We start from the raw sequence: 24,429 nt of genomic DNA, 5'->3' as shown, positions 1-24,429 counted from the left end.
GTCACCTCTCTGGGACCTTGGCTTCCTCCGCTGGGAAATGGAGGTAAAAGAACTGAGTTGATACATGCCGTGCCCTTGACACATAGGAAGTTCCACACGAGTCTGTTTTCAATACGGTAGAAACGTGAAAACAAGGAGTTGCCCGCACTCCCAGCCCCTGTCTTATGCCCTTGGCAGGGAGCCACCAGCTGCAGCCTGCACTGCCCAGCCCACGGGGCCCAGCTGGCTTTGAAGTGGCCATCCTCTGGGGACTGGCATGGGGGCGCTTTCAGCCACTATTGTTCGGTCGCCGCCGGGTGTGTCACAGCCGGCAGGGCCCCAGAGGTGGACACTGGTGGAGGGAGGGAGGGCGCCTGTCTGCAGGAAGGGCTGGGCAGGCTGTGAGGTCAGGCTGGTGTTGTTGCACCCCTTTTCAGCCCTTAGAGGCCTTCCTGAAGCCTGTCCCGCCCTCCACCACTGTCTACCCATGCGGGGTAATTGAGGAGGACAGTGAAGGGTGGCTGGGGAAACGGGGAAGGGTGTCCAGGGCAGGGTTCGGGGGCCCCACTCAGCCATGTAGGATGTTCCCAGCAACAGCAATGACTGAGGAGCCCTGGTGCCGTAGGGGCTCTGTGTTGGGCTGCGGATCGCAAGGCCAGCCGTTCGAAACCACCGGTCACTCCATGGGAGAGAGATGAGACTTTGTACTCTTGTGAAGAGTTACAGTCTCAGAAACCTTCACGGGCAGTTCTACGGTGCCCTAGAGGGCCATCGTGAGACAGAAGCTGCTTGGTGGCTGTGGGTTTTGTTTAGTAATGTCTGAGTTTTCTGGGCCGCGCTCTGTGTGTCACGCAGGGTGAGTCCTCTCATTATCCCCATGGCACAGACCAGGAAGCTGAGACCAAGGCGCACAGATCATCGGCAAGTCTAGGTGGCCCCAACTGGTCCTCTCTGACTCAGCGTCTCCCCGAGAGTGACAGAGCTCAGGGAGCCTCAGCCCCCCCCCCTCCCACCAGGCCACAGCTGCACACTAGGGTTTTAAGGCCTTGCCGCTAACCAGCTTCTGTTCTCAATAGGAGACCAAGGGCTTTCAGGCCCCAGCAGGCTGGCAGCCCAGCCTCCTTTGGGCTGTTGAGAGAATTAAATATATGGCCAGACATGGAAAGAAGGCTCTGACTAACAGCTCACTACTCGTTCTGCTTTGCTATTGTCTGCCACTTCCATGCCGTGTGATACCTCGGGGCCCCCATCACCTCACTTAACACAGTAGAAACAATGACAAAACCTGCTTTAAAGAGCTGAAGGCTGGATCGAGGGAGAGTAGATGTGCACAGGGCCAGGCACAGAGCGAGCGCTCAGTAAGTGGTGACCCAGGCAGACCCCGAGAGCATCCCTCTTGCCCTTTACCAAACCCCCTATCTGCTTGTTTCTATGGAAAGGGATTGTGGCCTGGGCAGTCTGCTCTGGGGCTGGGGGTAGGGGTGGGGTCCTGAGTGAGGCAGGGGAGGCCTGGGTTCTCCCAGCATCTGTCCACCTGTGTTGTGCAAAGCACAGAGACGTTGTGCAGGGCAGATGGAGGTTGGTGGGGGTGGGGAGGGCAAGGGACACCTTCCTCCTACTCTGCGTGTGTTTCCTCACCGGTAAAATGGGCTCACTGACCACGTAGGCAGGACACCGGAAACCTGCCCAGGTGGAGCAGAGGTTTGGCCACAGGGAGCCCAGCTCTAGAGCCCATGCCTGGGAGCGTCCGCCGCAGGCCTGAATCCTTGACTGTCCCTGCAGGTCGTCTATATCACAGCCACGTTCCCGTTCATCATGCTCCTGGTGCTGCTGGTCCGTGGACTCACATTGCCAGGGGCTAGTGCCGGCATCAAGTTCTATCTGTACCCCAACATCTCTCGCCTCGAGGACCCCCAGGTACTGTGGGCCGGGCACCCTGCCTGTCCTCCCCACTCAGGGCCGAGCTAGTGCAGGATGGGGTGAGTGCTGAGGGTGGCTGGTGGCATCGTGCAGGCGAGCGAGGCTGTCGCCCGGGTATTTTTCCTTTGGGTCTGTGGTGGGAGCACTTGTTCCCAGGAGCCTCAGGCCTTCCCAAAGGGGCTGCAAGTGGTGGTGGGGATGTCTTTTAATATCAGAGCTCCTGCGGCTGGCCAGTTAACAGCATCTACCTGAGGCCCTGCGCCTGCTAAGGGAGAGGAGCTGGGCCCCACCTCTGCCTGCCGCAGTCTGAGAAGGGCAGAATTCGTGGTTAATGACCCCTTGAGAGGTTGAGGGGCAGATCTACATGACTTGTTCCTACTGGTGCTCTGCTCTAAGCCCGGAGAGCTGATAGCGACCTGTTTGGAGGACCTTTTGTCCCCAGGTTCCTCAACTTTATGGTTGCCTCCCAAGGTCCTGTATATCTAGTCAGGGCCCCTTCCACCAACCTCCCTATGGAGGAGGAGGCAAGGAGGCAGGCTGGCTGGCTGCATCAAAGAAGAGCTGGGAAGGCAGTAGGTGGTCATCAGGAGCTATGTAGCGAAGGCTCTGGAGAACAGCTCGGTGTGTAATCTGTAGGGAATCCCTCCCCTTCCATCCCGGAGATCCCTAGACACTAGCAGTAAAAATAGCAGCCTTGACGTCTGGGTGCACCACGGCACGTCTTCCCACCACCTGGGGAATAGCTTGGGGAGGCAAGACAATGGAGCCCGTTCTACAGATGTGAACATTGAGCCCCAGAGGGTGGTATTTCCTTCCCCAGGAAGTATTTTCCCAGGGTTGGAACTACCTGCTCGCCAAGCCCAGCCTCAATCCTGATGCTAAATGACTGGGTAGTTTCTCCGACCTCAGGGGTGCCTTGTGGCTCAGCACGGTCTAGAAAGGCGCCTTGGGTTCCACCAGGAGGGTTCCGGTTCCATTCACCGAGAGGATGCCACCACCTCATTTCCCTGGGGCCCTGGGGCAGAGGTGCAGTGTGACGCCTTGGGAGGTCCAACCCCCAGGCCGTTCAGGACCCGGTGGCCAGGTGTCCACAGGTCCTGCTCTCTCTCACGACCCTTGTTTCTCCCCTTCCCCTCCCCGCCCGCGGTGCCCACGTAGGTGTGGATCGATGCTGGAACTCAGATCTTCTTCTCCTATGCCATCTGCCTGGGGGCCATGACCTCGCTGGGAAGCTACAACAAGTACAAGTACAACTCGTACAGGCAAGTGTTAGCCCAGCGGGGCCTGGTGCACCTTAGAGATGATGATGATGATGATGATGATGATGATGATGTTTAAAGAAAAAGAAAGAAGTAGGGAGCGTGGCTTCCTTGTGCTGTGAATTAACTTGCTCCCTGACATATGTGTAACTTAGGGACTGTATGCTGCTGGGATGCCTGAACAGTGGTACCAGTTTTGTGTCTGGCTTCGCAATTTTTTCCATCCTGGGCTTCATGGCACAAGAGCAAGGGGTGGACATTGCTGATGTGGCTGAGTCAGGTATGGTGATACTGGTGGCAGTGGTGGTGGGCACTGCCACCTAGTGTGTGAGCCAAGTACTGCAGGCATGAAGCCAGATCCCAGGGGGACCTGGGGGGGGACACCCCCCACCACCAAAGAGATTTCCCCCAGATAGAAAAGGGTACAGCAACTAAACTGGAAACATTTTCATTGCAATTTGGCCCAAGGAGTCACAGGACATGGGGTGGGGGTGGGTGGGGGGTTGTGTGGTTACATTTGGGAACTGCTTAGCTATCTACCTGCTCATGCTCCTTCCCCTGCCCCCTCTCGTTCCCCGTTTCCCAGCAAAGGCCTGGTTCCAGCTTTGAACCACTCTCTGAACTCAGGTCCTGAGCCAGCCACCGACTGGCAGGCCGTTGCCGCCTTCTCAGCCTCAGCTTCTGTATTTTGCACTTTGCCCCCAGCGTGCTCCCTCAATGTGAACCTTTTCACATGCCCATTACAGCATTGGCTGTTATTGAGTGTCTGCTCTGTGCCAGGCACTGTGCTGGGCACTGTGGCCCCTGTGGGGATGAGGCAAGGGAAAGAGATGGAGCATGTGGCGGGAGGAGGCTCCCTCGGGGTGTGGTATCTTAGAGCAGTTTTGGGCAGGAGCAGATGACAGAGCCCATGTGGAAATAGGTGGAGGATGCCATTGCCCCAAAGGGGTGGGCCCCTTAGACGAGAATTCCCAGGAGCCCTGAATCACGGGGTGGGGGGACAGGAACCAGAGTTTCAGAAACATGGAGTCTTAAAAGAATTCAGGACCTTAGGTACCTGGGCCTCCCAGCTCCAGTAAGATGACCATAGCCCCGAGGATGATGGGGGTTTTCTGTGACTAGCATCCCAGAGCCTCCGGCCCTGTGGTTACTTACGTCTTTGGAACCCACAGGTTTAACGCTGCAGGGGCTCACATATGGGATGCAGAACATGAGGTTTCCCCAGATGGTTGAGAAATCCACCTTCGTATCTTCTCCACCCTTCCCCAATGTCCCCAGTTCCCTTAGGGGGTGATTGTTGGTGGCCTCGATGGTTCTGTTGCATCCCCCCCGCCCCCACCTCCTGATTTCTCACCATCTTTCTGGGGCTCTGAGCCAAAGCTAGGGGAGCTCCAGGGACCACTATGGCCCACGACCAGCCCCAGCTAGACTCCCCACAGCTCCATCCCTGCCCTCATTAGTCTGCTGTGTGTGAAACCAGAGGCGGAGTCTGGTCTAGTTCCCAGACCTGGAGCTCAAGCATTCGAGGCTCTTTGGCTGTGCCTTCTGATGCAAAGACCGGTGACCAGAGAGCAGGCCTTCTGCTTCCCCACCTTACCCTAGAAATATGTAAATCGGTCCCTGAGGGTCTGGGTCTAGGGGCTCAGGCCTGCCCTCCTCCTCCCCTGGCAAAGACACCTGTTGCCATGAGAACCTGAGCTCTGGAAGCCCCACCCCACACACCCCTAAGTTGGGCCTTTGGTCCCATACCAGTGAGAACAGTTGGAGGTGGAAGACACAGAAAGCCATTTCAGAAGTACCCATGTCCACCTGGGTATGTGTCAGTTAGGATGGGGAGTGGGGGGCCTGGGAGAGTTCTGACCACCTTGAAGTAGCTTCCTTCCAGTCAGCGGTTTGCACACCCGCCCTGGTTGATGGCATCACCAGGCACACAGAGAAAACTTGGTGGTGTGATGAGGTATATAAATATAGAAGACACGTCTTTCTCCGTGGGCAGCCACACCCACACACACCCACACATTGTTTGTCGGAGTTATTTTCTTTCTCCACTTCAAAGAAGACCTTGCCATTTGTTCCCCAGCCGAGACACCAAGGGTGACTCTCTCTCAGACTCCCCAGAGCACCACCTCGAGTGCGATCACGCATTTGAGTGCGGGTGGCCCCGCAGCATGGCCTCCCCTCGGGGAGAGCACTCCAGAGGGGCTCCAAGTGGCTGCATTCTTTCACTTGGACTTCTCTTCTGACAGTTCTCTGTGCGCGGTGAGAGCAAGAAGTGCAGGCCTGCTCCCACGGGGGGCTTGCGAAGGGCAAAACTGAAATACAGAACCGAGTCGATTGGGAACTTCCAATGCCCCAGTGGGTGGGGCTGCAGGGGGCGGGGAGGGGGGCCCATTTTACATCTGTCTCACAGGACTTGCTCACCCTCGGCGATGCCCCCCAGACAGGGCACCCAGGAGTTTGGACCAACCCGGGTGGGAATGCCACACTTTCCATTTCCACGGGCTTTTGACCCCAAAGTTATTTTTGGTCCACGGTGTCTGCCTTCGGAGGTTTTTTCTCGTCCCAACTCTCCCCACTCCCATTTGTCCTCTTGGGCAGCTCTGGGCCGGTGAGACCCTCCTTTCTGCTTCTGCTTGGGACTGTTTATCACCTCCGTGGGGGACGGTTCCATGTGGATCAGGTTTCCCCAGGCCTGGGAACTCTGGACTGTAAAAGAAATTGCTCTTCCCCCTGGTGAATGTTCACGCTGTATAATGCGGTCTCTGGTTCCAATTTATGTCAACGTTTGGGGGGGTTCGTTTTTAATTCCTTTCCTAAGCCATTCATTGGTACTTTCGAGGGTTTGCTTTATAAAAACCTTCCGTAGTTCCTGCTCTCCGGCCCTTTTATGTTTCAAATTTTTGGTCTTTTTTTTTTTTTCAGTTGTAGATTTTACTTTATTTTATTGTTACTTATTTTCTCTAGCCCGGGCCAGTTACACCAGTCTGGTGCTGCTGCTGACTACAGATGGACCCAGGGGTCTCTTTGTAACTAAATCCTTGCCCTTAGGGAGTCTTCTCGCGGGCTGGGTGGGCGGCTAGGGGATAGGAAGAGACACGTTTCTGGAATTTCAGGGCAACCCTAAGCCTCCCTTTCAGTCTTTCCTCTTGAAAGCAAAGCCCCCTTTCTAGAGAAATGTCTTCAGCCTCTGAGGACCCGAACCCAGAAGGCTCCTTGGGAGTCCTCCCCAGAACCAACCCCCCACTTAAAGCTGGGGCCCCGAGACGCCAAGGGTGTGTGGCAGAATAATGTGGAAACGGGCCCGAGGACCTGGATCGAGGGCTGGGTGCAGGATCTTCACTTCCCACCCTTCCCTTTGGGTCGGACTCTGGGCAGGCCTAGCCCTGTGCTGTCTTCAGAAGGATGCCATGGGCCCTTTTGGGTGCAGGGGTGTTGTGGTATGGCTCCATTCTTGGTCTTCCCGCCCATGCAGTGGTCAAACATAGAAGCCTCCCCATGACAAATGTGGGCTAGAGGGGGTCCGATAACAAGACCCCTCACTCTTGCTTCCTTCCAGCCAGAAGTCGACGTGGCTGGTTTGGTGGGGAGCCCTCCCTTTTCCAGGCCCAGGCTGGGTCCTGTGTTCGCCCCACCCGCCCCCATAGTCAGCGTTCTTGGGAGGCTAGTGTGCAATGAGGCCTTTTGTGCTGTGTAGGAGACAGATGCTAAAACGGGGCCCTACCCAGCCCCTCGGTGCCCCCCACCTCACCCCAGGCAGACGCTCACACCCGGCCCCTCCCTGTACTTTGGATTGGGCGCCCCACCTCAGGATCAGCCATCTGTGTGTGAGCCCCAGTGTCAGGGACTCAGTGGCTGACCGCTTCCTCCCTGTTCCCCCCCACCCCCTCCCCTCCCTATTTTCTCTCCTCTAGGTCCTGGCTTGGCCTTCATTGCCTATCCCAAAGCTGTGACGATGATGCCACTGCCCACATTTTGGTCCATTCTTTTCTTTATTATGCTTCTCTTGCTTGGACTGGACAGCCAGGTAGGTTGCTGGCCTGGGGATTGGTCCCAGGGTGGGACTTGCTTCGGGGAAGCTGCCTTTGGAAAAGCCTCCCTATTTAGGCTGGGAGGTAGTCACTCTGCCTCCAGTGACCATCAAGGGGTCACCCAGGTGGCCAGCAGTGGAAACTCGCAGGACTGTGGAAGAGGGATGTCTGCCTACAAAGCTCAAATCGTTTACCAAGCTGGGGGGTGGGGGAGAGGGTTGGGTTTGCAGATGGGCAGGACAAGGATGGAAGCAGGGAAGGTGGGTTAAGGTAGAGCCAGGACAGGGGTAGACTTCAGGGGAAAGGTATCTGGGGACACTTCCAGGCTGACACCATGACAAGTAGCTGGGGGAGTCGAAACCCCACTGAGAGTTTTGTGTTCCCTGGAACAAGTGAGGGAGGAGACCTTGGTGATGCCCCACGGTGAAAGCTCTCAGCTGCTAACCGAAAAGTTCGAATCCTCCAGAGGCCCCTCCAAGGGAAGGCTTGGTGTTTTCCTTTTGGAAAAGCAGCTCCTGAAACTGACCCCCACCCCCACCCCCACCCGGGAGCCCAGTCCTGCTCTAACCCACCTGGGCGCTCTGTGAGCCAGACTCCACTCAAACGCAGCTGGCGGACCGGGAGTGAGGGAAGAGGTGTTATCCTTCCAGGAAAACACTGTTTTGTCCACCCAATGCTAAGCCCTAGGGGTCCCGCTCTGTGGCTTTACCCTCCCCAGCAGGAGTCCTGCTCCGCTGGGGTTGTTGCCTGCCATTCTGAACTCCTCCTCCTACCCTCCACAGGGCTGTCGGCTCCACCGCACTGCTGTGTGACTGAGCCTGTGTGTTCTGCCGAGAGCCTCAGCCTCTTCGTCTGGTCAACAGCATGACTGTCCCCTTCTCCCCGGTGTTGTGAGAACCTATGGTCTGCTTACAGAGCGGCCAGCTGCAGTCGGGGGACCATTGACCTGAACTACCCGGTCCCCTTTCCCCGGAAGGATGTGTGTTTGATTGGAACGGCCTTAAAACAACCGGCTAGACCCACAAGCAGGATTTCAGGAGGAGTGGGGCTTCAAGATGCGCAGGGGAGGGGCTGCCAGCCGAGTCGGCCGCTGTCAAAAGCAAATGGGATGGGCCCTCCCAGAAGTGTGACTGTCTGGTGGCACGTCTCTGGTTATGAGAGACCCAGCTTGTGGCATAGTTCAGGAGAGAACTTCACTCCCCTCCTCACGGGAAACGACCGGCAAAGCCAGTGCCCAGGGCGGGTCCCGGGAGAGCCAGTTCCGGGTAAGAGGAGAATCTTAAAAGAGCAAACCAAGGAGCGGGATTCCAGAAAAGTAAGAGGAGCGGTGGTCAGGCAAAGCAAGGTCAAGAACTGAGCAAAGGATTTGGCAAAGGGGGACAGGGATTAGCGGGGAAGGCGGAATGGAAACAGTTGGGAGGCTGAGAACAAAATACTTGTGCAGTTGTTGACCAGCTTGTGCTGTGTAAACAGGCAAGAGGATGCTGTTAATCATCCCCAGTTAAGGAGTGCAGCCTTCAAACGCCCCCAAGAAAATGGTTTTTATAGCTTCAAGAGCTCTAAGTAAAAGAAAACAAACCCAGAGAGGTTTAATAAGTGACAAGATGTGACATCTCCTTGAGCCCAGAATGCAGGGCTCAGGCTTTTGGGACCGTGCCCTGAGCAGAGAGGGATATACTTAGATGTCCTCTGAGGGTGGTGTGCAGGGGGATGCCCAGTGTAGGCCAGCCGGTGCCCCGAGAGAGCCTCAGTTAGCGCTCAGAGGCAACCTGCTGCACGGGTCCTGGACCTCAAGACTTGGAGCACTCAGTGTCTCATCGAGGACTTCCCAGGTGCTCCTGACCGTGAACATGTTCAGCTGCTAACTGTGGAGGAAGATCGGGGCTTGAGTCCACCCAGAGGTGCCTCAGAAGATAGGCCCAGGGGTCCACTTCCCCCCACAAAACCAGGCCTGGAAGATCCCTGTGGAGCTCAGTTCTACTCCGATGCGTGCAGCATCAGAGCTGACTCCGTGGTAACCGGTTCTGTTCCCCAGCAGAGTAAACTAAGAGAGGGACTTGAGGGCTCATACAGCCACTTAAGGCATAGAACCACAACGTGACCTTGGACCTGCCTGGTCCCAGAACCTATATCCCTTTAGCTGCTAGTCTATCAGCCTTGCCTGTGACTTCCCACAACTGTCCCTTTGAGCCCACTGAGAGCCCAGGCCACCTCAGGCGGAGGCCTCACACCTGTGATGTGGTCCAGCCAGTGTGAGCCTCTCAGGAGAGGAACTGCACCTCCTGGGGTCCTAGCTCAGGTGAGCAGCGCTTGGGGAGTTGTGTGGTGGGTTCTTAGAGAGGGGGGAAGAGAAGCATTCCAAAGGAGACGGGTGCCTCTTTGCATCTGGGCTGCCCAAGGGACACAGGAGAAGCTCTGGGTAGTGCCCCTCCCAGTGGTGCATCCCTCCTGTCCTCCTCCCCCATGGGATCGAACCCTTCATGTGCACAGGGAGGCCTGGCGGGCTCGCTGGTCAAAGCCCCACCGTCCCTGTGGACGAGCCAGGTGTGAGGCCCAGCCACCGCCCGCCTGTCCATGGAGGCTTGCGTGTTGCACTCATGCCGAACAGGTTTCCAGGTAGCTCTTCCACGCAGATGAGCTAAGTAGAAAGGCCTGGCAATCTACTTCCAAAAGTAAACACCCCCACCCCCACCCCACCCCCGGTTACCAGGGTCTAGGCTGCCATGGCTCCCAGGGTTGCCAGTATTGTGTTCCTGCTGTGCCTGGGGCCTCCGTGTATTCAGGCAGCACCGTGAGCCAGTTACCGCCATTGCCAGCTCACTCTGAGGGTTCCGTATGCTCCTCAGCGGCATCCCTGCAGAGTACCCCAGAGCCTCCTAATTTACAGAAAGGACACCGGGGCTCGGAGAAGCCAGGGTCATACGGCTTCTTGGAGGGCACTTGCATGTGCACCCCGGAGCGAGGTGGGGGGGAAAGTCCCTTGTGAAAGATATGACCTTGGGAGCCAGTGGTCTGTGCCGGTCTCGGCCCGGAGTTCCCCATGAATTCATTTCTTCATTTTTGAATTCTCTATCGCATGAAAGCAAAGGGGCCCTTGGTTTTCATTCCTGCTATAGCTTCAGGAGACGTCTGAGCTGAGGGTTTGCTATATTTCAGTTGCTACTTGGGTTCCAAACCCATTCAGTTGACATCCCAGTCAGGGGTCCCAGTAATGACCCCCTTCTAAGAGCCTTCGGCCATAATTGCTCTGCATTCCTGGCCACAAAGTGTCATCTCCCAAGCCCACATGAAAGGTGCTCTCTCCCCCCTCTCCCACACTCCTTTCTTCGATCACCCTGCAATGTGTCCTCAAGAGACAAGCGGTTCGGTTTGTCCGATAGGGAGCTGAGAAGACACCCTTCCCCCACCCCCTCCCAGAACAAACCACAGATGGGCAAGGCATTGGCATCTCAACGTCTAAAGCAATTTGATTGGCTGGCAGGACGAGCTGTCAGCAGCCATCCAGATGTAAGTGCCAGGCTTCGTGCCCTTTAGCCTGGCAGCTCCACCCCTTAGATTGTGCCACAAACAACACACACGACTGAAGGTGCCCAGCAGGAGGTGGAGAACGAGCCAAGTCTCTGTCCTGCAGGGAGGGGTAAACCCCCTGGTGCTGTAGCTATCGGAGGGAGCCCTTTGAAAGGCGAGGCAGCTCTTTAGGGAATAATAGGGAATCATCTCAGAGACAGCTTGTCTGTCAGGTGACAGACAGATTGGGGTCATCAGGTTCTAGAACTAGTTCTAACAAGCCCCCAAGGTGAGGGTTTTCCACATCATCACCTTTCTTTCTGGGAACCGTGGGCAGCACTTGGCTCATATGCGTGGGCTTGTGGGTGTGCACATCCCCCTGGGATGTTCTCTCATGACCCCATGAGCCCCAAAGGGAATTTAAAGAGCCCCCTTTGGTTTCACTGGTGGAGAAACTGAGGCCCAGGCTTGCTCTGGGGCACCTAGTTATTTTGTGCCAAGGCCACGTACTCATTTGTCATATAGTTAGAGTTATCGATCCCTGAGCTAGAAAACCAGAGTGTGGAAACAAGCATGCCACCACCTTTGCCTTCAGAGGGGAGGCTGCCCGTAGACACCTGCCCTCAGGTATACTGGCTTAAGATGTTGCTCTTGAGCTGAATCTTAACTACTGGGGGAAAAGCATGGTGGGGGCAGGAACAGCCTAAATGAAGCCGTGTGTGCAAGATTTGGTAAGCTGCGTGTCCATCAGAGTCCCCCTAAACAAACAGGGTCATGTGAGCCCAGAGGTGCCCTGGGGAGGAAGGCCTGTTAGTTATGTCCCCTCAACCCCAGGCATTGAAGACTTCGGGAGCACAGATCTACCCATCTCTTTTGAGGCAGGGCTCCCTCACTGGCAGTGAGGTGTGGTGTGCCGATGCAAGGGAAGCTCCCAAGAACAGCAGTTCCAACTCCCCCTGCAGAGATGGCCGGAAGGACCGGCTGCACACATTGGGGCCTGTTCCCACAGCACTATTCCTCACCACCCCATCTCTCTGCCCCAGCCACACTGCACAGCTTCAAGTCCCTCCCCTGAGCAGGGGGCATCGGTGGGCATCTGACACTCAGCTGTTCTCTCTTTCTCTCCCCCGTCTCCTTCACTTGTCAGTTTGTTGAAGTTGAAGGACAGATCACGTCCTTGGTTGATCTTTACCCATCCTTCCTAAGGAAGCATCGGGAAATCTTCATTGCCCTCATGTGTTGCGCCAGCTACCTGCTGGGGCTGACAATGGTGACAGAGGTAAGTGGCACGACTACCCTGCCCCCCAATCCCCTGTGGGGCTTGGCTCCAGGCTGTCAGAGCAGTTGGGGTCCGGTCCTGACCACGATTGGAGGTAGGAGATGGGTGGGGCAATCACTTGACCCGACCAGCTCAACGGCCCTGCTCTGTCCAGGAAGCTCAGGACCCAACAGCTGATCCACATGTAGCCTATGCAGCTCCCAAACCCACCCTGCCCCGTTCCCCGGTTATGCTGGAGACCCTCCGTCTTCTTGCCCAAGGGAGGGGCTCCAGCTGGAATAACGGGAACAGCATGACTTGGGGCAGTGGCCCGGGGGGGAGCTACTTACAGGGGTAGATGCAGATGTGTCCTGTAAAGACTACTGGCAGGTAGTGCCTGGATCGGCATCTTATTGCAGACCCTGTATGTAAGCCTAGACCTATGCTGTGGGCGGTGCCTGGCTGGCCAGGAGGGCATGCTGTTCAGGGAGTTGGCTGAGCCCGGGAAAACTGGGTTCAGACTGGGAAGGAAGAAGAAGGGTGGGAGGCGTCAGTAGACCCGCAAGACAAGAGGCCAGTGCTGAGAGAGAGATGGTGAAATTAAGGCTGTGAGCCTTAAAATCAGGCTGAGGCACATTTCTTCCTACAATCTTACCCCCCCCCCAATATTCTCCAACGGAAGGCTGCATTTAACAATCACCCCCAAACCTCTCAGTCACTACTGTGCTTACCAGAAGTTAAAAATCAATGAGTTGTCCCCCCGCCCCCCCACCCAGATGTCTTCAAGAAAACCTTCCATCATGTCAACTTCACGCACTGGCCTGGATGCCACTGAATCTTCCATGTCTGCTTGGATTGGTTTTAGGCACCACCTTTAAAAGCGGGCTTAGTGAAGTCACTAGTTTTATTTTATTTAAGAAATGTCTTGTTTTGCATTCATTTTTCTGTGTGTTTTTCATGAGATTTTAAAAAGGTGAGGTGGAGCATCTTGCTATGTGTATCTTCACACTGCCTCGCCATAGCTTTGCCTTGGTTTCCTCTTGGTTAAAAACAAAATGTAGTATTTCATATCGATATGCCAAAGCTCTTTGGATGTGAAGGGAAGTCGATACCAACTCACAGCTCAACCTTCTCTGCGGTTCTCTTTCCTCCCTAGGGTGGCATGTATGTGTTTCAACTCTTTGACTACTATGCAGCTAGCGGTGTATGCCTTTTGTGGGTTGCATTCTTTGAATGTGTTACTATTGCCTGGGTATATGGTGAGTACTGATCTTTGCCTCTCCTTAGACTTAGACACATAGAGACTTCAGAAACAGAGAAGTCTCATGGAGACTCAGAGGCCTTTCCTCCCTGGTCCCTGCCTCTTAGACTGACCCTTGTCTGTGCTAATGCATTTGTAACCACCCTCTAGAGCTCCCAGTGTTGAGGGTACGAAATGTGACGTTTGTTGGTGGTGGTTTTTTAAATCAATGCCTATTTGGCTGTGCGGAGACCTATGGTGAATTACTCTAGGGCTCAAACCTGACCCATTTCAAATTCCTGGAGACCCTGTAGGAGCCACACCAGGATTTGGGGTCCACCAGGTGATGCCAGAGAAAGATAGGTTGGCCTGTTACATTTGAATTTCACATCAATTCACTGAAGGGCCTGCTCCTTTGGGGCTACATAGTATCGAGGTACAGAGGCCTGGCTCGGGCCCCAGGGGCTCCCTCCTGACCCTCCGGCCTCTGCTCTGCCATTCCCGGGGCTGACGCTGCCCTGGGCACCGTCTCACTGTGCCCCTCTCCCTGTCTCTCATAGGCGCTGATAACTTTTATAACGGTATTGAGGACATGATCGGCTATCGGCCTGGGCCCTGGATGAAGTACAGCTGGGCTGTCATCACTCCAGTTCTCTGTGTTGTGAGTGTCATCCTGCCTGTCTGTGGGTAGCCTGTGCTCTCTGGGTCGGGATATTGCCACCCGATCATCACCTCCGTCTATCCAGCATCTGCTAAAGTGTTCGCCCCGAGCAAGCCCAGCAATGCGTTCTGCCTCGGGAAGGCTATTCCCAGAAGGTGATCTTGAGTGGGGTTTCGAAGGATGAGTAGGAGTTTGCCAGGAAGGCTGTTCTGGCAGAGGCATGGAGTTCTTGAACAGGGAGGTACACCCAGGCATGCTCAGAAATGCAGGGGTCCGAGACGGCAGGGATAACGCTTCCCCAGACCCTCCAGAGTCCCTGAGTTCAGTCCGGGCCCTTGGCGAGGTCGAGAGGCCTCCAGAGCATCAAACGGTGAGCAGGTGGTGGGTACTGGGGATGCGGTCTTCCTGTGGTGAGAGGGAGGGGTGCCCTTGCTTAATCCCCTTCTTTCATGAGGGAAGGACAGGGCACCTTTTGTGAAAAGGCAGAGTCTCAGGAGGGGGTGGTTCTAGGTTCTCCTAAACCCAAGGAGCTAGTGCTAAGGGGAAGATGGGCCCCCACCCTAGAGACCCCTGCTCACAGCACAAACTGAAGCACAGTGGGCCCTGAAGCAAGTCACTTCTCTCTGGGCTCCAGTGCCCTCTTTTGGAACATAAGGCTCTCAAATGAAAACACCAAACTCCCTGCTATTGCGTTGATGCCAACTCAGCATGGCCTTAAGGGACAAGCCAGAGCCCCTTCCACTCCCTGGAGTCCGTGACTCTACAAGAGTAGAAATCCCATCTTTCTCCTGGGGGCGGCTGGTGGTTTTAAACAGCTGACGTGGTGGATCGCAGCCCAATACATAACCACTTCGTCACCGGGGCTCCTGAGGGAGGTCTCTCTAGTGGGACTACACAGGCAGCGGGCAACCTGTGGTTGCTACGGCTGTTCTTTAATACGATGCTGTTCTCCTTGGTGATGCATGCTTTCCCCAGACTGTTTTCTGCACAAAACCCAGAAACTGTGGCAGCCAGGGACCACAGCAGTTGATGGGTTTGCTGTGAAGATGAATTGGGTTGGGTTCAAGCCCATGTTCTCTGCCTCTCTTGATCTTCATTTGTAGGAAGCAACTTCCACGCCTGAGCCTCGGGGTTTTCCTCTCTCCCTCCCTAATAGGCTGCGTAGGTCAGCATTAAGCAGGCTTCCAGGAGAGCAGGGTGGGGGGCTCGAAGCATCCCGGTGCTTGCAGAGCCCAGAGTAGCTTCTGCTAGGGCTTGCCCTGCCTGAGCCGCCACCTTGTGCCTAAGGGCAGAAACCATCATAGGCGAGTGGGTGGCCAGTAGAAAGTGTCTGGGGCCCAGTGCTCTTCCTGCCTCAGGTGGCCAGCTCCGGACTTCAGTAGGTTTACCTGTTTAAAACGGCTTGATTTGCACTGGATACTGGGCCGTGAGGATTCACGGCATTCTCACATGGTGAGTCAATCCGAGACAATCCCAGGTTAAACTCCTCGGGTATACTCCAATTCTGACCTGTGCAAAAGCTTGGGCATCTAGCTGGCCTAGACGCTCTTTGCCTAGGGAAACGTGGGCTTTCCACTATCTCTCCGAGGGCCAGCGCTGGCCCCAGCCACCTCCCCATTTGTGGGTGGGAATGGCACTGCCACAGAGCTAGGCTGTTCCACGGAGCTGGGCAAGGCCCTGGGGCACGCCTTGTCCTGGCAGCTGGACCTAGGGTTTGCCCTGCTGGACCGCAGATGGGCAGGCAGTTGCAGGAACGCTGGAACGGAGAGAGCCTTTGGTGGGTGCGGCGGTGAGCATGGATTGGTCGCCGGCAGCGTGTCCCTGGAACCTCGTGGGCTCCAGGGAGAGGTGTTTGCTGAAGAAGCGATGTATGTGCACAGGGTGTTCCACGGAGGAACAGCGTGGGCATGCAAGCCTGGAAGGGGCCTCTGAGAGGCCTGAGAACAAAGTCAGGAGACAGGCCTCAGCAGGAGAGAGGGGACGGCATATACTAAGGCCCTGAGGCAGGCGGCCTCAATCCGGTGGCTAGCGTGTAGGGGGGTGGGGGGGAAGGCTTGGCACTCTAAGACAGGAGCGAGGAGGAGTTTGAGCCCTATCCTGAAGGCACTGGGGAGCACCGAAGGATTTCCAGTCGGGAGGCAGTGTGGTCAGGTTTATCCTGCACGGAGATCCTTCTAGCAGCCTGGTGGGAGGCACCCAGCTCGTCTTCGCCCAAGGAAAGCGATGACACCACTCACCCACCCCAGTCCCCTGGCCCCTCCGCCCTCCATGCTCAGAACCGCACTGACTTCTCCCCTCTCTCCACAGGGATGTTTTATCTTTTCTCTTGTCAAGTACCAGCCCCTGACCTATAACAAAGTCTATGTGTACCCTGACTGGGCCATTGGGCTGGGCTGGGCCCTGGCCCTGGCCTCCATGGTGTGCATCCCCCTCGTGTTCCTCATCTCCCTCTGCCAGGCACAAGGCTCCCTCTCCATGGTGAGTAAGCATGTGGGGGCCCCCAGCCGGTGGGGGTGGGGGGGCCAGGATCCACCCTCTCCGCGGCCTGCTGCGTGGCGCTGTGGAGACTGAGCAGAAGAGTCTGGTGTGGGGATGAAGGATGGCTTATCCTAGAGAAGGCTTTGTGGTGGGTTTCAGCAGAGGCCTTCGAGCACGAGGCCGACAGTGTGAGAGGGGCGGGCGGGGTGGGGGTAGAGTGGTGTGTGTGTCCCTGATGGGGCACAGTGTGAGGCAGGAGAGAGGGGCATGGTTTGAAGTGCCCCCTTCAGGAGTTCAGGCTTTATGCAGGAGCTGGGTGTCTAGGCCCTAGGGGGATGGGACTGAGCTCCACCCAGATGCCGCCCTTACTAAGGAGCCAAAATTAGGTAAGGTCAGCGCATGCCAGTGTCCTCCCCCTGGGTCTGCAGCCAGACCTTGGGAAGTCACCCCTGCTCGGGCCAAGTCTCCCGGGTGCCAGCCCCACCCCCACCCCCCTCTGTGTCCTGAGAAACGCTAACAATACCAGAGACTCCGGGCCCTGGCAGAAGGCTTCTTTCCAAGAAATCCTTTCCTCAGAAGCACCCTTAACCTTTAGTCTTGGGCCACCTCCAACACGCCCGTTTTGTTTTGAGCTATTTTATTGTTATTCTTTAAAAATCTGGAGCCAGGATGTCCTGGCCCTGACTGCCCCTCGGGCTGGGCCACGTTTCCTCCACACAAGGGAATGGCTTGAAGGTGGGTTTGGGACAGCGAGGCCTTGGGGGGAGAGGGGAGATGGAGCCCGCAGGGACCAGCCTTCCGGAGGAGGAGGAGGAGGAAACCAGGGCGTAGTGGGAGGAAAGCCTGAGGCAGTCAGCCGCGGGGCACCTCTACCCCTTCGTATAGTCTTCCTCCCAGCAGTATACAACCGGACTAGTTCATCACTGTCTTGTACCATCTCTAGTGTTACACCTCTCTCGGCTCCTGGTTTTTAGGGGCCCACCTCTCAGCACAGGGCCCAAGGGATGTATTCTACTGCCTTCTCTTCTCTGTAGTAGTGCAACCCCGCCTTTCCCCCTCGGAGATGGCATTTTACCTCTACTGGAGGTATATTGATTTTTGTTTCTTAAATCAGCCGCAGGCACGAGGTCCCGCAGTGGTGGCCAGGAGGGAGGGAGGACCCAAGGGTGCCAGGTGTTGCCGTTTTCAAGAAAAGATAGCAATCTAGATTTTTAAGTGAAATGTTTTTATACCTTTTAATCAGCGCCTCTTTGGTTTGGGTCTTTCAAATATAGAGGTGGCGTGCCTAATGGGCTACTTATTTGCAGCAGCTTGCCTGTGTAAGTGGCCAATGGGAACTTGGTGAGGCCCGGGTTCAAGTAACTGCTCTGCCATCGATTGTGTGTGTCCCTCCTTAGGGAGGGTTCTCAGCTCTGCCATTGGTTCTCTGTGTGACCCTGGGGAGGGCTCTTTGTCCACATTGATTCTGTGGTCAGGCACCCAGCGGGAACCCCAAACTCACCCTGCTCAGAATGGTCTGTGGATGCTCAGCCTCTGGCTCCTCTCTGTTGGAAGGGGAAGGCCCACACACAGACAGTTGGCCTCACACTTTTAATTTATTCGATGGTTACTGAGAACGTGCACCAATTCCGCCATTTCTGCCTTACAACTCAGTGACATTGATTACACCCTTCACGCCCTTTGGCCATTTTCACCCTCTGTTGTCCCATCCCCATTGGCTTAACTCAGTGCCCCTTAGTTTCTATCTCTTCCCTCTGGGAAGTTGCTGTGGTCAGGGATTTTTTGGTCCACACAGGTCAGAAGCACCTGAGCTGGACTCTGTTGCTGACCGAGAGACTGACAAAGAGGCAGAGGGGAGGAGGTGGAAGATGGGCAGCTGATACCTGAGTAGAACCAGAGGGGTGAGGAGAGGCTGAAGCCTTTAACATCTACCCCTTTGCTTTCAGAGGATCAAGTACCTGCTGACTCCGAGGGACCCAAACCGCTGGGCTGTGGAGCATGAGGGGGCCCTCCCCTACAACTCGCCCGCCACTGCCAACGGCATTCTCATGAAGCCCACCCACATCATTGTGGAGACCATGATGTGAGCTCCGGGAGGCCGGGCCGCTTTCCTGCTGTTTACTAACATTAGATTCTCCTAGGGCCAGGTTTACAGAGCTTTACATTTGCACTAGGATTTTTTTTTTTTTTAATTGTCACAGAAAATGTTACTGTGTGTGTGCGCGCGTACGTGTGGGTGTGTGGGTCTCATGCGTGTTGTGTTCCGTTTTGATTTGGGGGATATTTTGTACAAAAAGAACCCTGCCCACCCTCCCAGGCGTCCGGGGAACGGCCGAGCTTTCATACAGAATTAGATGTATTTTATGGGAACTTGTTAAATTTTCCTTTGTAATTTTTTTTTAACATATAGACACTTAGAGATCGCTGTACGCTTGACGACTTGAACTGATCTCCTTGCCAGCAATAGATCTCATTTCAAAAAGCAATTTTTCGGTGCTGTGTCACGGGCAGACAATTCTGCCCCAAACGCCCAGGGTGGCATCTCCCTGGGGCCGCAGACCTATAGCAAAGGTGCAGTACCTTCCAAAGTCTGGTTCAGGTGGGCAAATACCACAGGGGAGAAGGCTCACTAGCTGGCCAGACTGGCGGGGGTGGGGGTCGTGGGGAGCTGTGTGTTTGAAGGAAGGTAGGTTCCCGAGCTGACACCTCATTAAACTTGACTTAGCCAAGGAGAGAGATGCCAAAATAATTGAACCAACCCCTCCCATCAACATGAGGCCCTCTTGCAGAGCGGTAGAAAGCGTTGTGCCAGGAGCAAAAAGCCCACCTTTTATCTTGAGACTGAGGATTGGCAGGAAGACTCTTGGCATCCTTCACCCAGGACAGAAGAGAGGGACATCTGAGAGTCAGCTTGCATGTGGAAGCTGTGTTGTAACTCCCTAGTGGCCTTAGGGCCAGGCCATGGCCCCTCCTGGGGTGCCTTTGGTGGAAACCCCAGCCGCCCGGCTCCAGGTGGAGGACTGGGCCTTGTGGGTGGGTCCATTGTACTGGAAGGGGAACCTCGGCAGGCTCAAGTTGTTCCACTGGTCGTTGCCTGCCAGGAAACACCGTGTTTGTATTGTTTAGGGATGGGACGAGGTAGGAGGGCATGTGGACCAAAGGGCAGGGGCCTTCTGTGGCTTGGGGTGCCTTTCCTTCCTCATCTCCCCACCTTCAATGCTGTCCCCACGCCCTCCTGGACAGCTTTTCTGAAAGACCCACCCTTGGGGGCTTCCCTATGCCAAGAACATCTGGTGAGGTTTGGTCTCGGGGTTTGGAGAAAGTGTTCCCCAAAGCAGGAGGGTGCTGGGCTTCTTCCAGCCCACCCCAGCCTCGAGGCTGGGTTTGTCCAAGGGGCTGGCACACCAATCCTGGCTTGATCAACAGCCTTAGGCTGAGGGCAGTTCCTTCCTGAACCAGAAGAGAAGGTGCGACACCTTTGAAATCACGTGTAGACACCCCACCCCACCCCCATCTGGACGTGGGCCGTGCCATGTAAAGTGTTGCTGGCAAGTTCAGAGTCTAAGCTCAACCGAAACCCTTGTCCAGCCTGCCTGGCGAGGCGCAGGGAGCTCAGGTTGTTTTCCGAGCAAGAGCTCACACCCAGATGTGGGAGGGGGAGGATCCTGTGGGGACCCCTCTCCCAGGTGGCAAATTGTCTTTGGCCAATAGACAACGTTTGCCATTTGTAAAGCCACCAACTCTGCCAACCAACATCCCATCTTATTCCAAACCGCAAACAATTCTAACGTGTTCCTATATTGTCTGTGTATTGATGTCTGCCGCCGAGTCTGGCTTTATTTCACTGTGTGTCCCTGGTCGTCCGGAGTGGCTACGCGACCCCTCGTTGTCGTGTGGAACTTTAGTCAGTTTACCTCTGTCATGATTGGGGACAGGTGACATGTGGATGAGAAGAACGGCTTGGCGAGCCGTGGCTACCCGGACATTTGTCATCAATTTCAGTCCGTGGCACCTGCCCCGTTCCTACCCCTGGGACACTTGCACCGTGGGTGAGAGGCTGCAGTATTTCAGGCTGCTAGGCAAATTGCAACATTCTGGAAATTACCTAAGGAAGGCATCTTCTTATAAGATTCCCAGACCAAATTCTAGACCAAAGACACATGCAGACCTAGCCCCCACCCCAGGCCCTGCCTGGAAAGAAAGTTGCCACTTTCCCCCAAGCCCATCTCTTAACTCCGCTCCGGGGCACCTGTCCCCAGGTATCGTCCCTCTCTGTCTATGGCTCTGCAGACCTTGGCTCTATGAGTACCGTGTGTAACAATGTTTGACTTGTATGTCTCCATATAAATGAAACTTGTCATTAGCGCTCATGACTGCAGTCCACCCGTCTCTGAAGAACGGACCCCGGGCTCTGCCGCCCAGGTCCTGAGATCAAGCAGGGACTCTGAGGCCTGCCTTGGGCCCCACCAGCCAGATCTGGAACAGAAGGAAGAGAGACAGAGAATTTCTTTGAAGACGCAGAAACGGGAAATGGTCCCCGGATAAATCTGCTTGGGGCGGATCAGCTAGCTATTCACTGGAGTCAGGAATGGCCGGTGAGGCCCTTAATAATCCAGCACTGTTGTAAAATGGGGGCAACGGAGGCATGGAGACCAGAAAGGACTTTTTGCTCGCAAGCCAGGACAAACCAGACTGGGTCACGTGGCCGCCAGCGCCGGCTCTCCCGATGTGGCGCTCTGAGGGGTCTGCACTGCAACATGGACTAAATGTACGGAACTCCTCAGCATCTTCCCTGCCGGCCATGGTCACGGCTTCGTGGAAAAGGAAACACTAGCCCCCCCTTCTTCCCCCCCCACCCCGCCCCCATGTTGAAGGATGAGGTGGGCAGTATCCCCGCCCCTTTCAACTATCTTCAGCATTGGCTGGACCCCAAGCTGTGGCTCAGAGAGGCGGGTTCTCCAGGGCCTCGGCGTCTACATCTACCCTGGCCCCATGCCAACCCTCCTCCTTCCTAATGGTCCTCTGTGAGATAAGAACTGAGATCTTTCATTGCACATAAGGAGACTGAGGCCCAAGGACATGAATCGGGGTGCAAGGAGCATATATACCCCCGTCGTCAATGTTTAAATGGAAGCCTCACTTGTCCTGGGACCACATGGGAAATTCCCAACTGTGGTCTCGGTTAACTGTCCCTTGTGTATGCTGGGCAGCTCTTCTCCACCCCCCTGGCCCTTGGTTCTGTCCCTCAGGTCCCCCTGCACATCCCAGAAAACAATGGTGAGATACAGGGGACCAGTATGTCCCCAGGGCACTCGTCCCACAACCAGCATCTGTCAACACTGCCCCTCTTGGCTAGGGAAGTGCCCTGGGAACCAGGGCTGAACCCAAAGGTGCCTTCCTGCCTCCCAAGACCCGGACCACCAACCTGAATAGGACTCAGCAGAGAGACCTCGCTGGAGGTGGCTGGGGTCCCACCTGCCCTTCAGACCCAAGCCCAGGTGACTTGGGCCTTGCTGCCCAGGGGCATGTACGCCACGTCTCATGCAAATGCTGGGAAGATGATGACATCATGAAACAGTGATTCTGACCCTTCCACGCATGTGCAACAAGGAAATGGCGCTCAGCGCACAGGGACTCTGAGTTCAGGAGCAGAAGAAAGCAGTGGGGGGGTGCCGCAAACAGACAAAAATCAATAACCCGACCGGAAAATGGCTTCTCCTCCCCTCCCCTCCCCGAGCCACACAGGCTGTTGGCTACCGTGAACTGGGGTAGTGGCCCCAGAAAGATGAACTTGCTTCCCGAAATGCCACAGTTCCTGCTGTACAAAGAAACAGGACCCCAAGCTTTTGTCCTAAACTGAACAAGGAAGACGATGCTGGGGGCCCGTTTGAAGGGTACCAGCACCTCCCCCACCCAAACACTTGGTTGCAAGCAGCTGCCAGCTGCTGCAGGCGGCCTATGCGGCAGACGGAGCCTCGCCGTGCTCCGCAGGGCTGTGTTGGAAACATCAGAACAGACCTCCCGGGTCAGCTCGGCCTTCCAGGTGGTTCTGAAGTCCCCTACTTCCGGTCAGTGCGGAGGACTCTGAGCCAGGCTGCTGTGTGCTAAGAAAGCAGGTATCTTGAGTGGAGAGGACACCCAGAGCCAACATACCACAGGAAAGGCTCACACAGCAACAAGGCAGATCTCCCTGCAGGTGCATTTGGAGCATGACAGCCCTTCCCCAACCTGGACGCTATCCCCTGCGAGTCAGCTATGCATTGCTACAAAGGGGTCCTGCAGTGCACTCCCCACTCTACTTGCACCACCATGTGTCCCCTACATCACTGGCTTCTGAAACCAACAGGAAAATCCTCTCGGGGGTCCATTGGAGCTACTCCGTCCCTCCCCACTTCCAGTTGGCACTGGGGACTGCAAAGTGGAAGCTGCATCCACAGCCAACAATCTACTGGGGGACTCAGGTAGCAACCAGGCTGATCTTCGAGTGTGACACCCCCACCCAGGAAGGATTGCTTGCCAGGCTATTGCAACTTGCTACAGAAGGTTCCTGCCGTGGACTCTGTTCATATCACCACCATTCCACCTGCCTCCTTGCCTGAAGCCAACAGGACAGACCTCCCTTAGGGTCCGTGTTGGTTTCTCTGCTCCCCCTTACAGTGAGCTGACACTTGACACCGAGGACCAAGAGTCGACACGGCTGGTTGATGCCAGTGGAGGCTGCACACACGGCTACTAAGCTCTGATAGCAGCCAGGCGGGCCTCCTGGATGGATGCTTCCATTGTGATGACCCCGCTTTCAACTGGTAATAGTCACCTGCTGGTCTGATAGGAACCCTCACAGAAGGGTCATCTAATTGGACACTGCTCTCCCAGCCACCCCAGGGTCCCGGGTACTCCAAAACCAACAAAAGCCGCGTCTTAGAGGACCTTCTGGGGGTACCAGTCCCTCCCACTTCATCCTCCTGAAACGAAAGAATGTTTGCCTGTACTTCTGCTGAATCCAGCTCAAGCTGAGATAAGCCACCCTCACAAAGCAGGGAAGGAACTATCAGGCAAAGCCAGCAGGCAGCGCCCAGCCCTAGAGAGGACTTGCCTGGTGTGGGTTTTCCCAATAAAAACATGATCGTTGGAAGAGAGGGAAAGGTTATTACTCTTAATAACCAGAGAGAGGTGACTACAGTCCCTGATGCACAGATTGAGTAGCACATGACAGCTCGGCTGAGTGGCAGTGCCGACAGATGGACAGGTTCTCATCAGATGTGTTTGGAAGAGATTGAAAGTTGAAAAAAAATAAGGTCTGGAACTTTCAATCCCTTTAGGAGTTTTCACTGAGGAGAGGAAATGTTACCTAGAACATTTTTTTGCAGAACGTAGGGAAATTCAGGAAGTTGACACCCTTGCAAATTTCAATACTGGGCCAACAACAAAATCACAAGAAACAAAGAACAGGGATACAGTGGCCCATCCAAATAAACATGACAAAGTGAGTGAGAACACATCTAGGGGTGACTAAATAGTGGGGGTGGGGGCAGTCGGAGGAATGGAAGAAATCAGACAGCAACAACTGACATAATTAGAATAACCAAGAGACGTAGACAAAGAACTCAAAGACATAGGAAAGCAATGCAAGAACAGAATCTAAAAAGCAATATTTCATTTGAAAGGTGCACTCAGCTAGCACTGACTTCCCAGGAGACTTAATCAGGCAAAAGGAGGACGCGGCAAATCAGAGTTAGCGACAAAACGACACCACAGAGCAAGAAGGTTGAGCACAATCCAATGGACTTACGGGACAACAACCAGAGACCTAACGACGATGTACAATGAAAATTCCAGAAGGAATGAGACCAACAGGGACACAGAGTATTTGAGAAATGATGACAGGAAATTTCCCCACCCTAACAAAGGACATGAATCCACACGCCCACAAAGCTCAGAGAACCCCAAACAAGATAAGCCCAAATAGATTTACACCAAGACACCTCATAGTAGGAGCTCAAAAATTAAAGATGAGTTCTGAAGGCAGTGAGCAAAGGTATGTACAAAGGATCCTCAAAATGACTGAGTGCCAATTTTCCCTTAAATATTGGAGGCTAGGA

General features: G+C 55.2%; 1 protein-coding gene across 3 annotated transcripts in view; it reads left to right on the top strand.

Moving 5' to 3' along the window:
• The window catches only part of SLC6A6 (solute carrier family 6 member 6), a 94,276-nt gene extending 70,814 nt beyond the window's left edge, over nt 1-23,462 (top strand). For all 3 annotated transcript variants that reach the window (XM_045289798.1, XM_045289797.1, XM_045289799.1), the window contains 9 exons: nt 1,762-1,896; nt 3,058-3,161; nt 3,314-3,438; nt 7,070-7,182; nt 11,841-11,972; nt 13,108-13,210; nt 13,752-13,852; nt 16,160-16,330; nt 18,277-23,462. In XM_045289798.1, coding sequence (XP_045145733.1) covers nt 1,762-1,896; nt 3,058-3,161; nt 3,314-3,438; nt 7,070-7,182; nt 11,841-11,972; nt 13,108-13,210; nt 13,752-13,852; nt 16,160-16,330; nt 18,277-18,417 — 1,125 coding nt within the window. In that variant the 3' untranslated portion in view covers nt 18,418-23,462. The remainder of the gene's footprint in view (nt 1-1,761; nt 1,897-3,057; nt 3,162-3,313; nt 3,439-7,069; nt 7,183-11,840; nt 11,973-13,107; nt 13,211-13,751; nt 13,853-16,159; nt 16,331-18,276) is intronic.
• Nucleotides 23,463-24,429: the final 967 nt, after the last annotated feature.

Source organism: Echinops telfairi, unplaced genomic scaffold (genome assembly GCF_000313985.2).
Source record: "Echinops telfairi isolate 266 unplaced genomic scaffold, ASM31398v2 ScPeMD7_31;HRSCAF=116, whole genome shotgun sequence".
In the NCBI taxonomy this organism is placed as follows: domain Eukaryota; kingdom Metazoa; phylum Chordata; class Mammalia; order Afrosoricida; family Tenrecidae; genus Echinops; species Echinops telfairi.
Note: the sequence above shows the minus strand (reverse complement) of the source record. Positions and strands in the feature narration are given on the sequence as shown.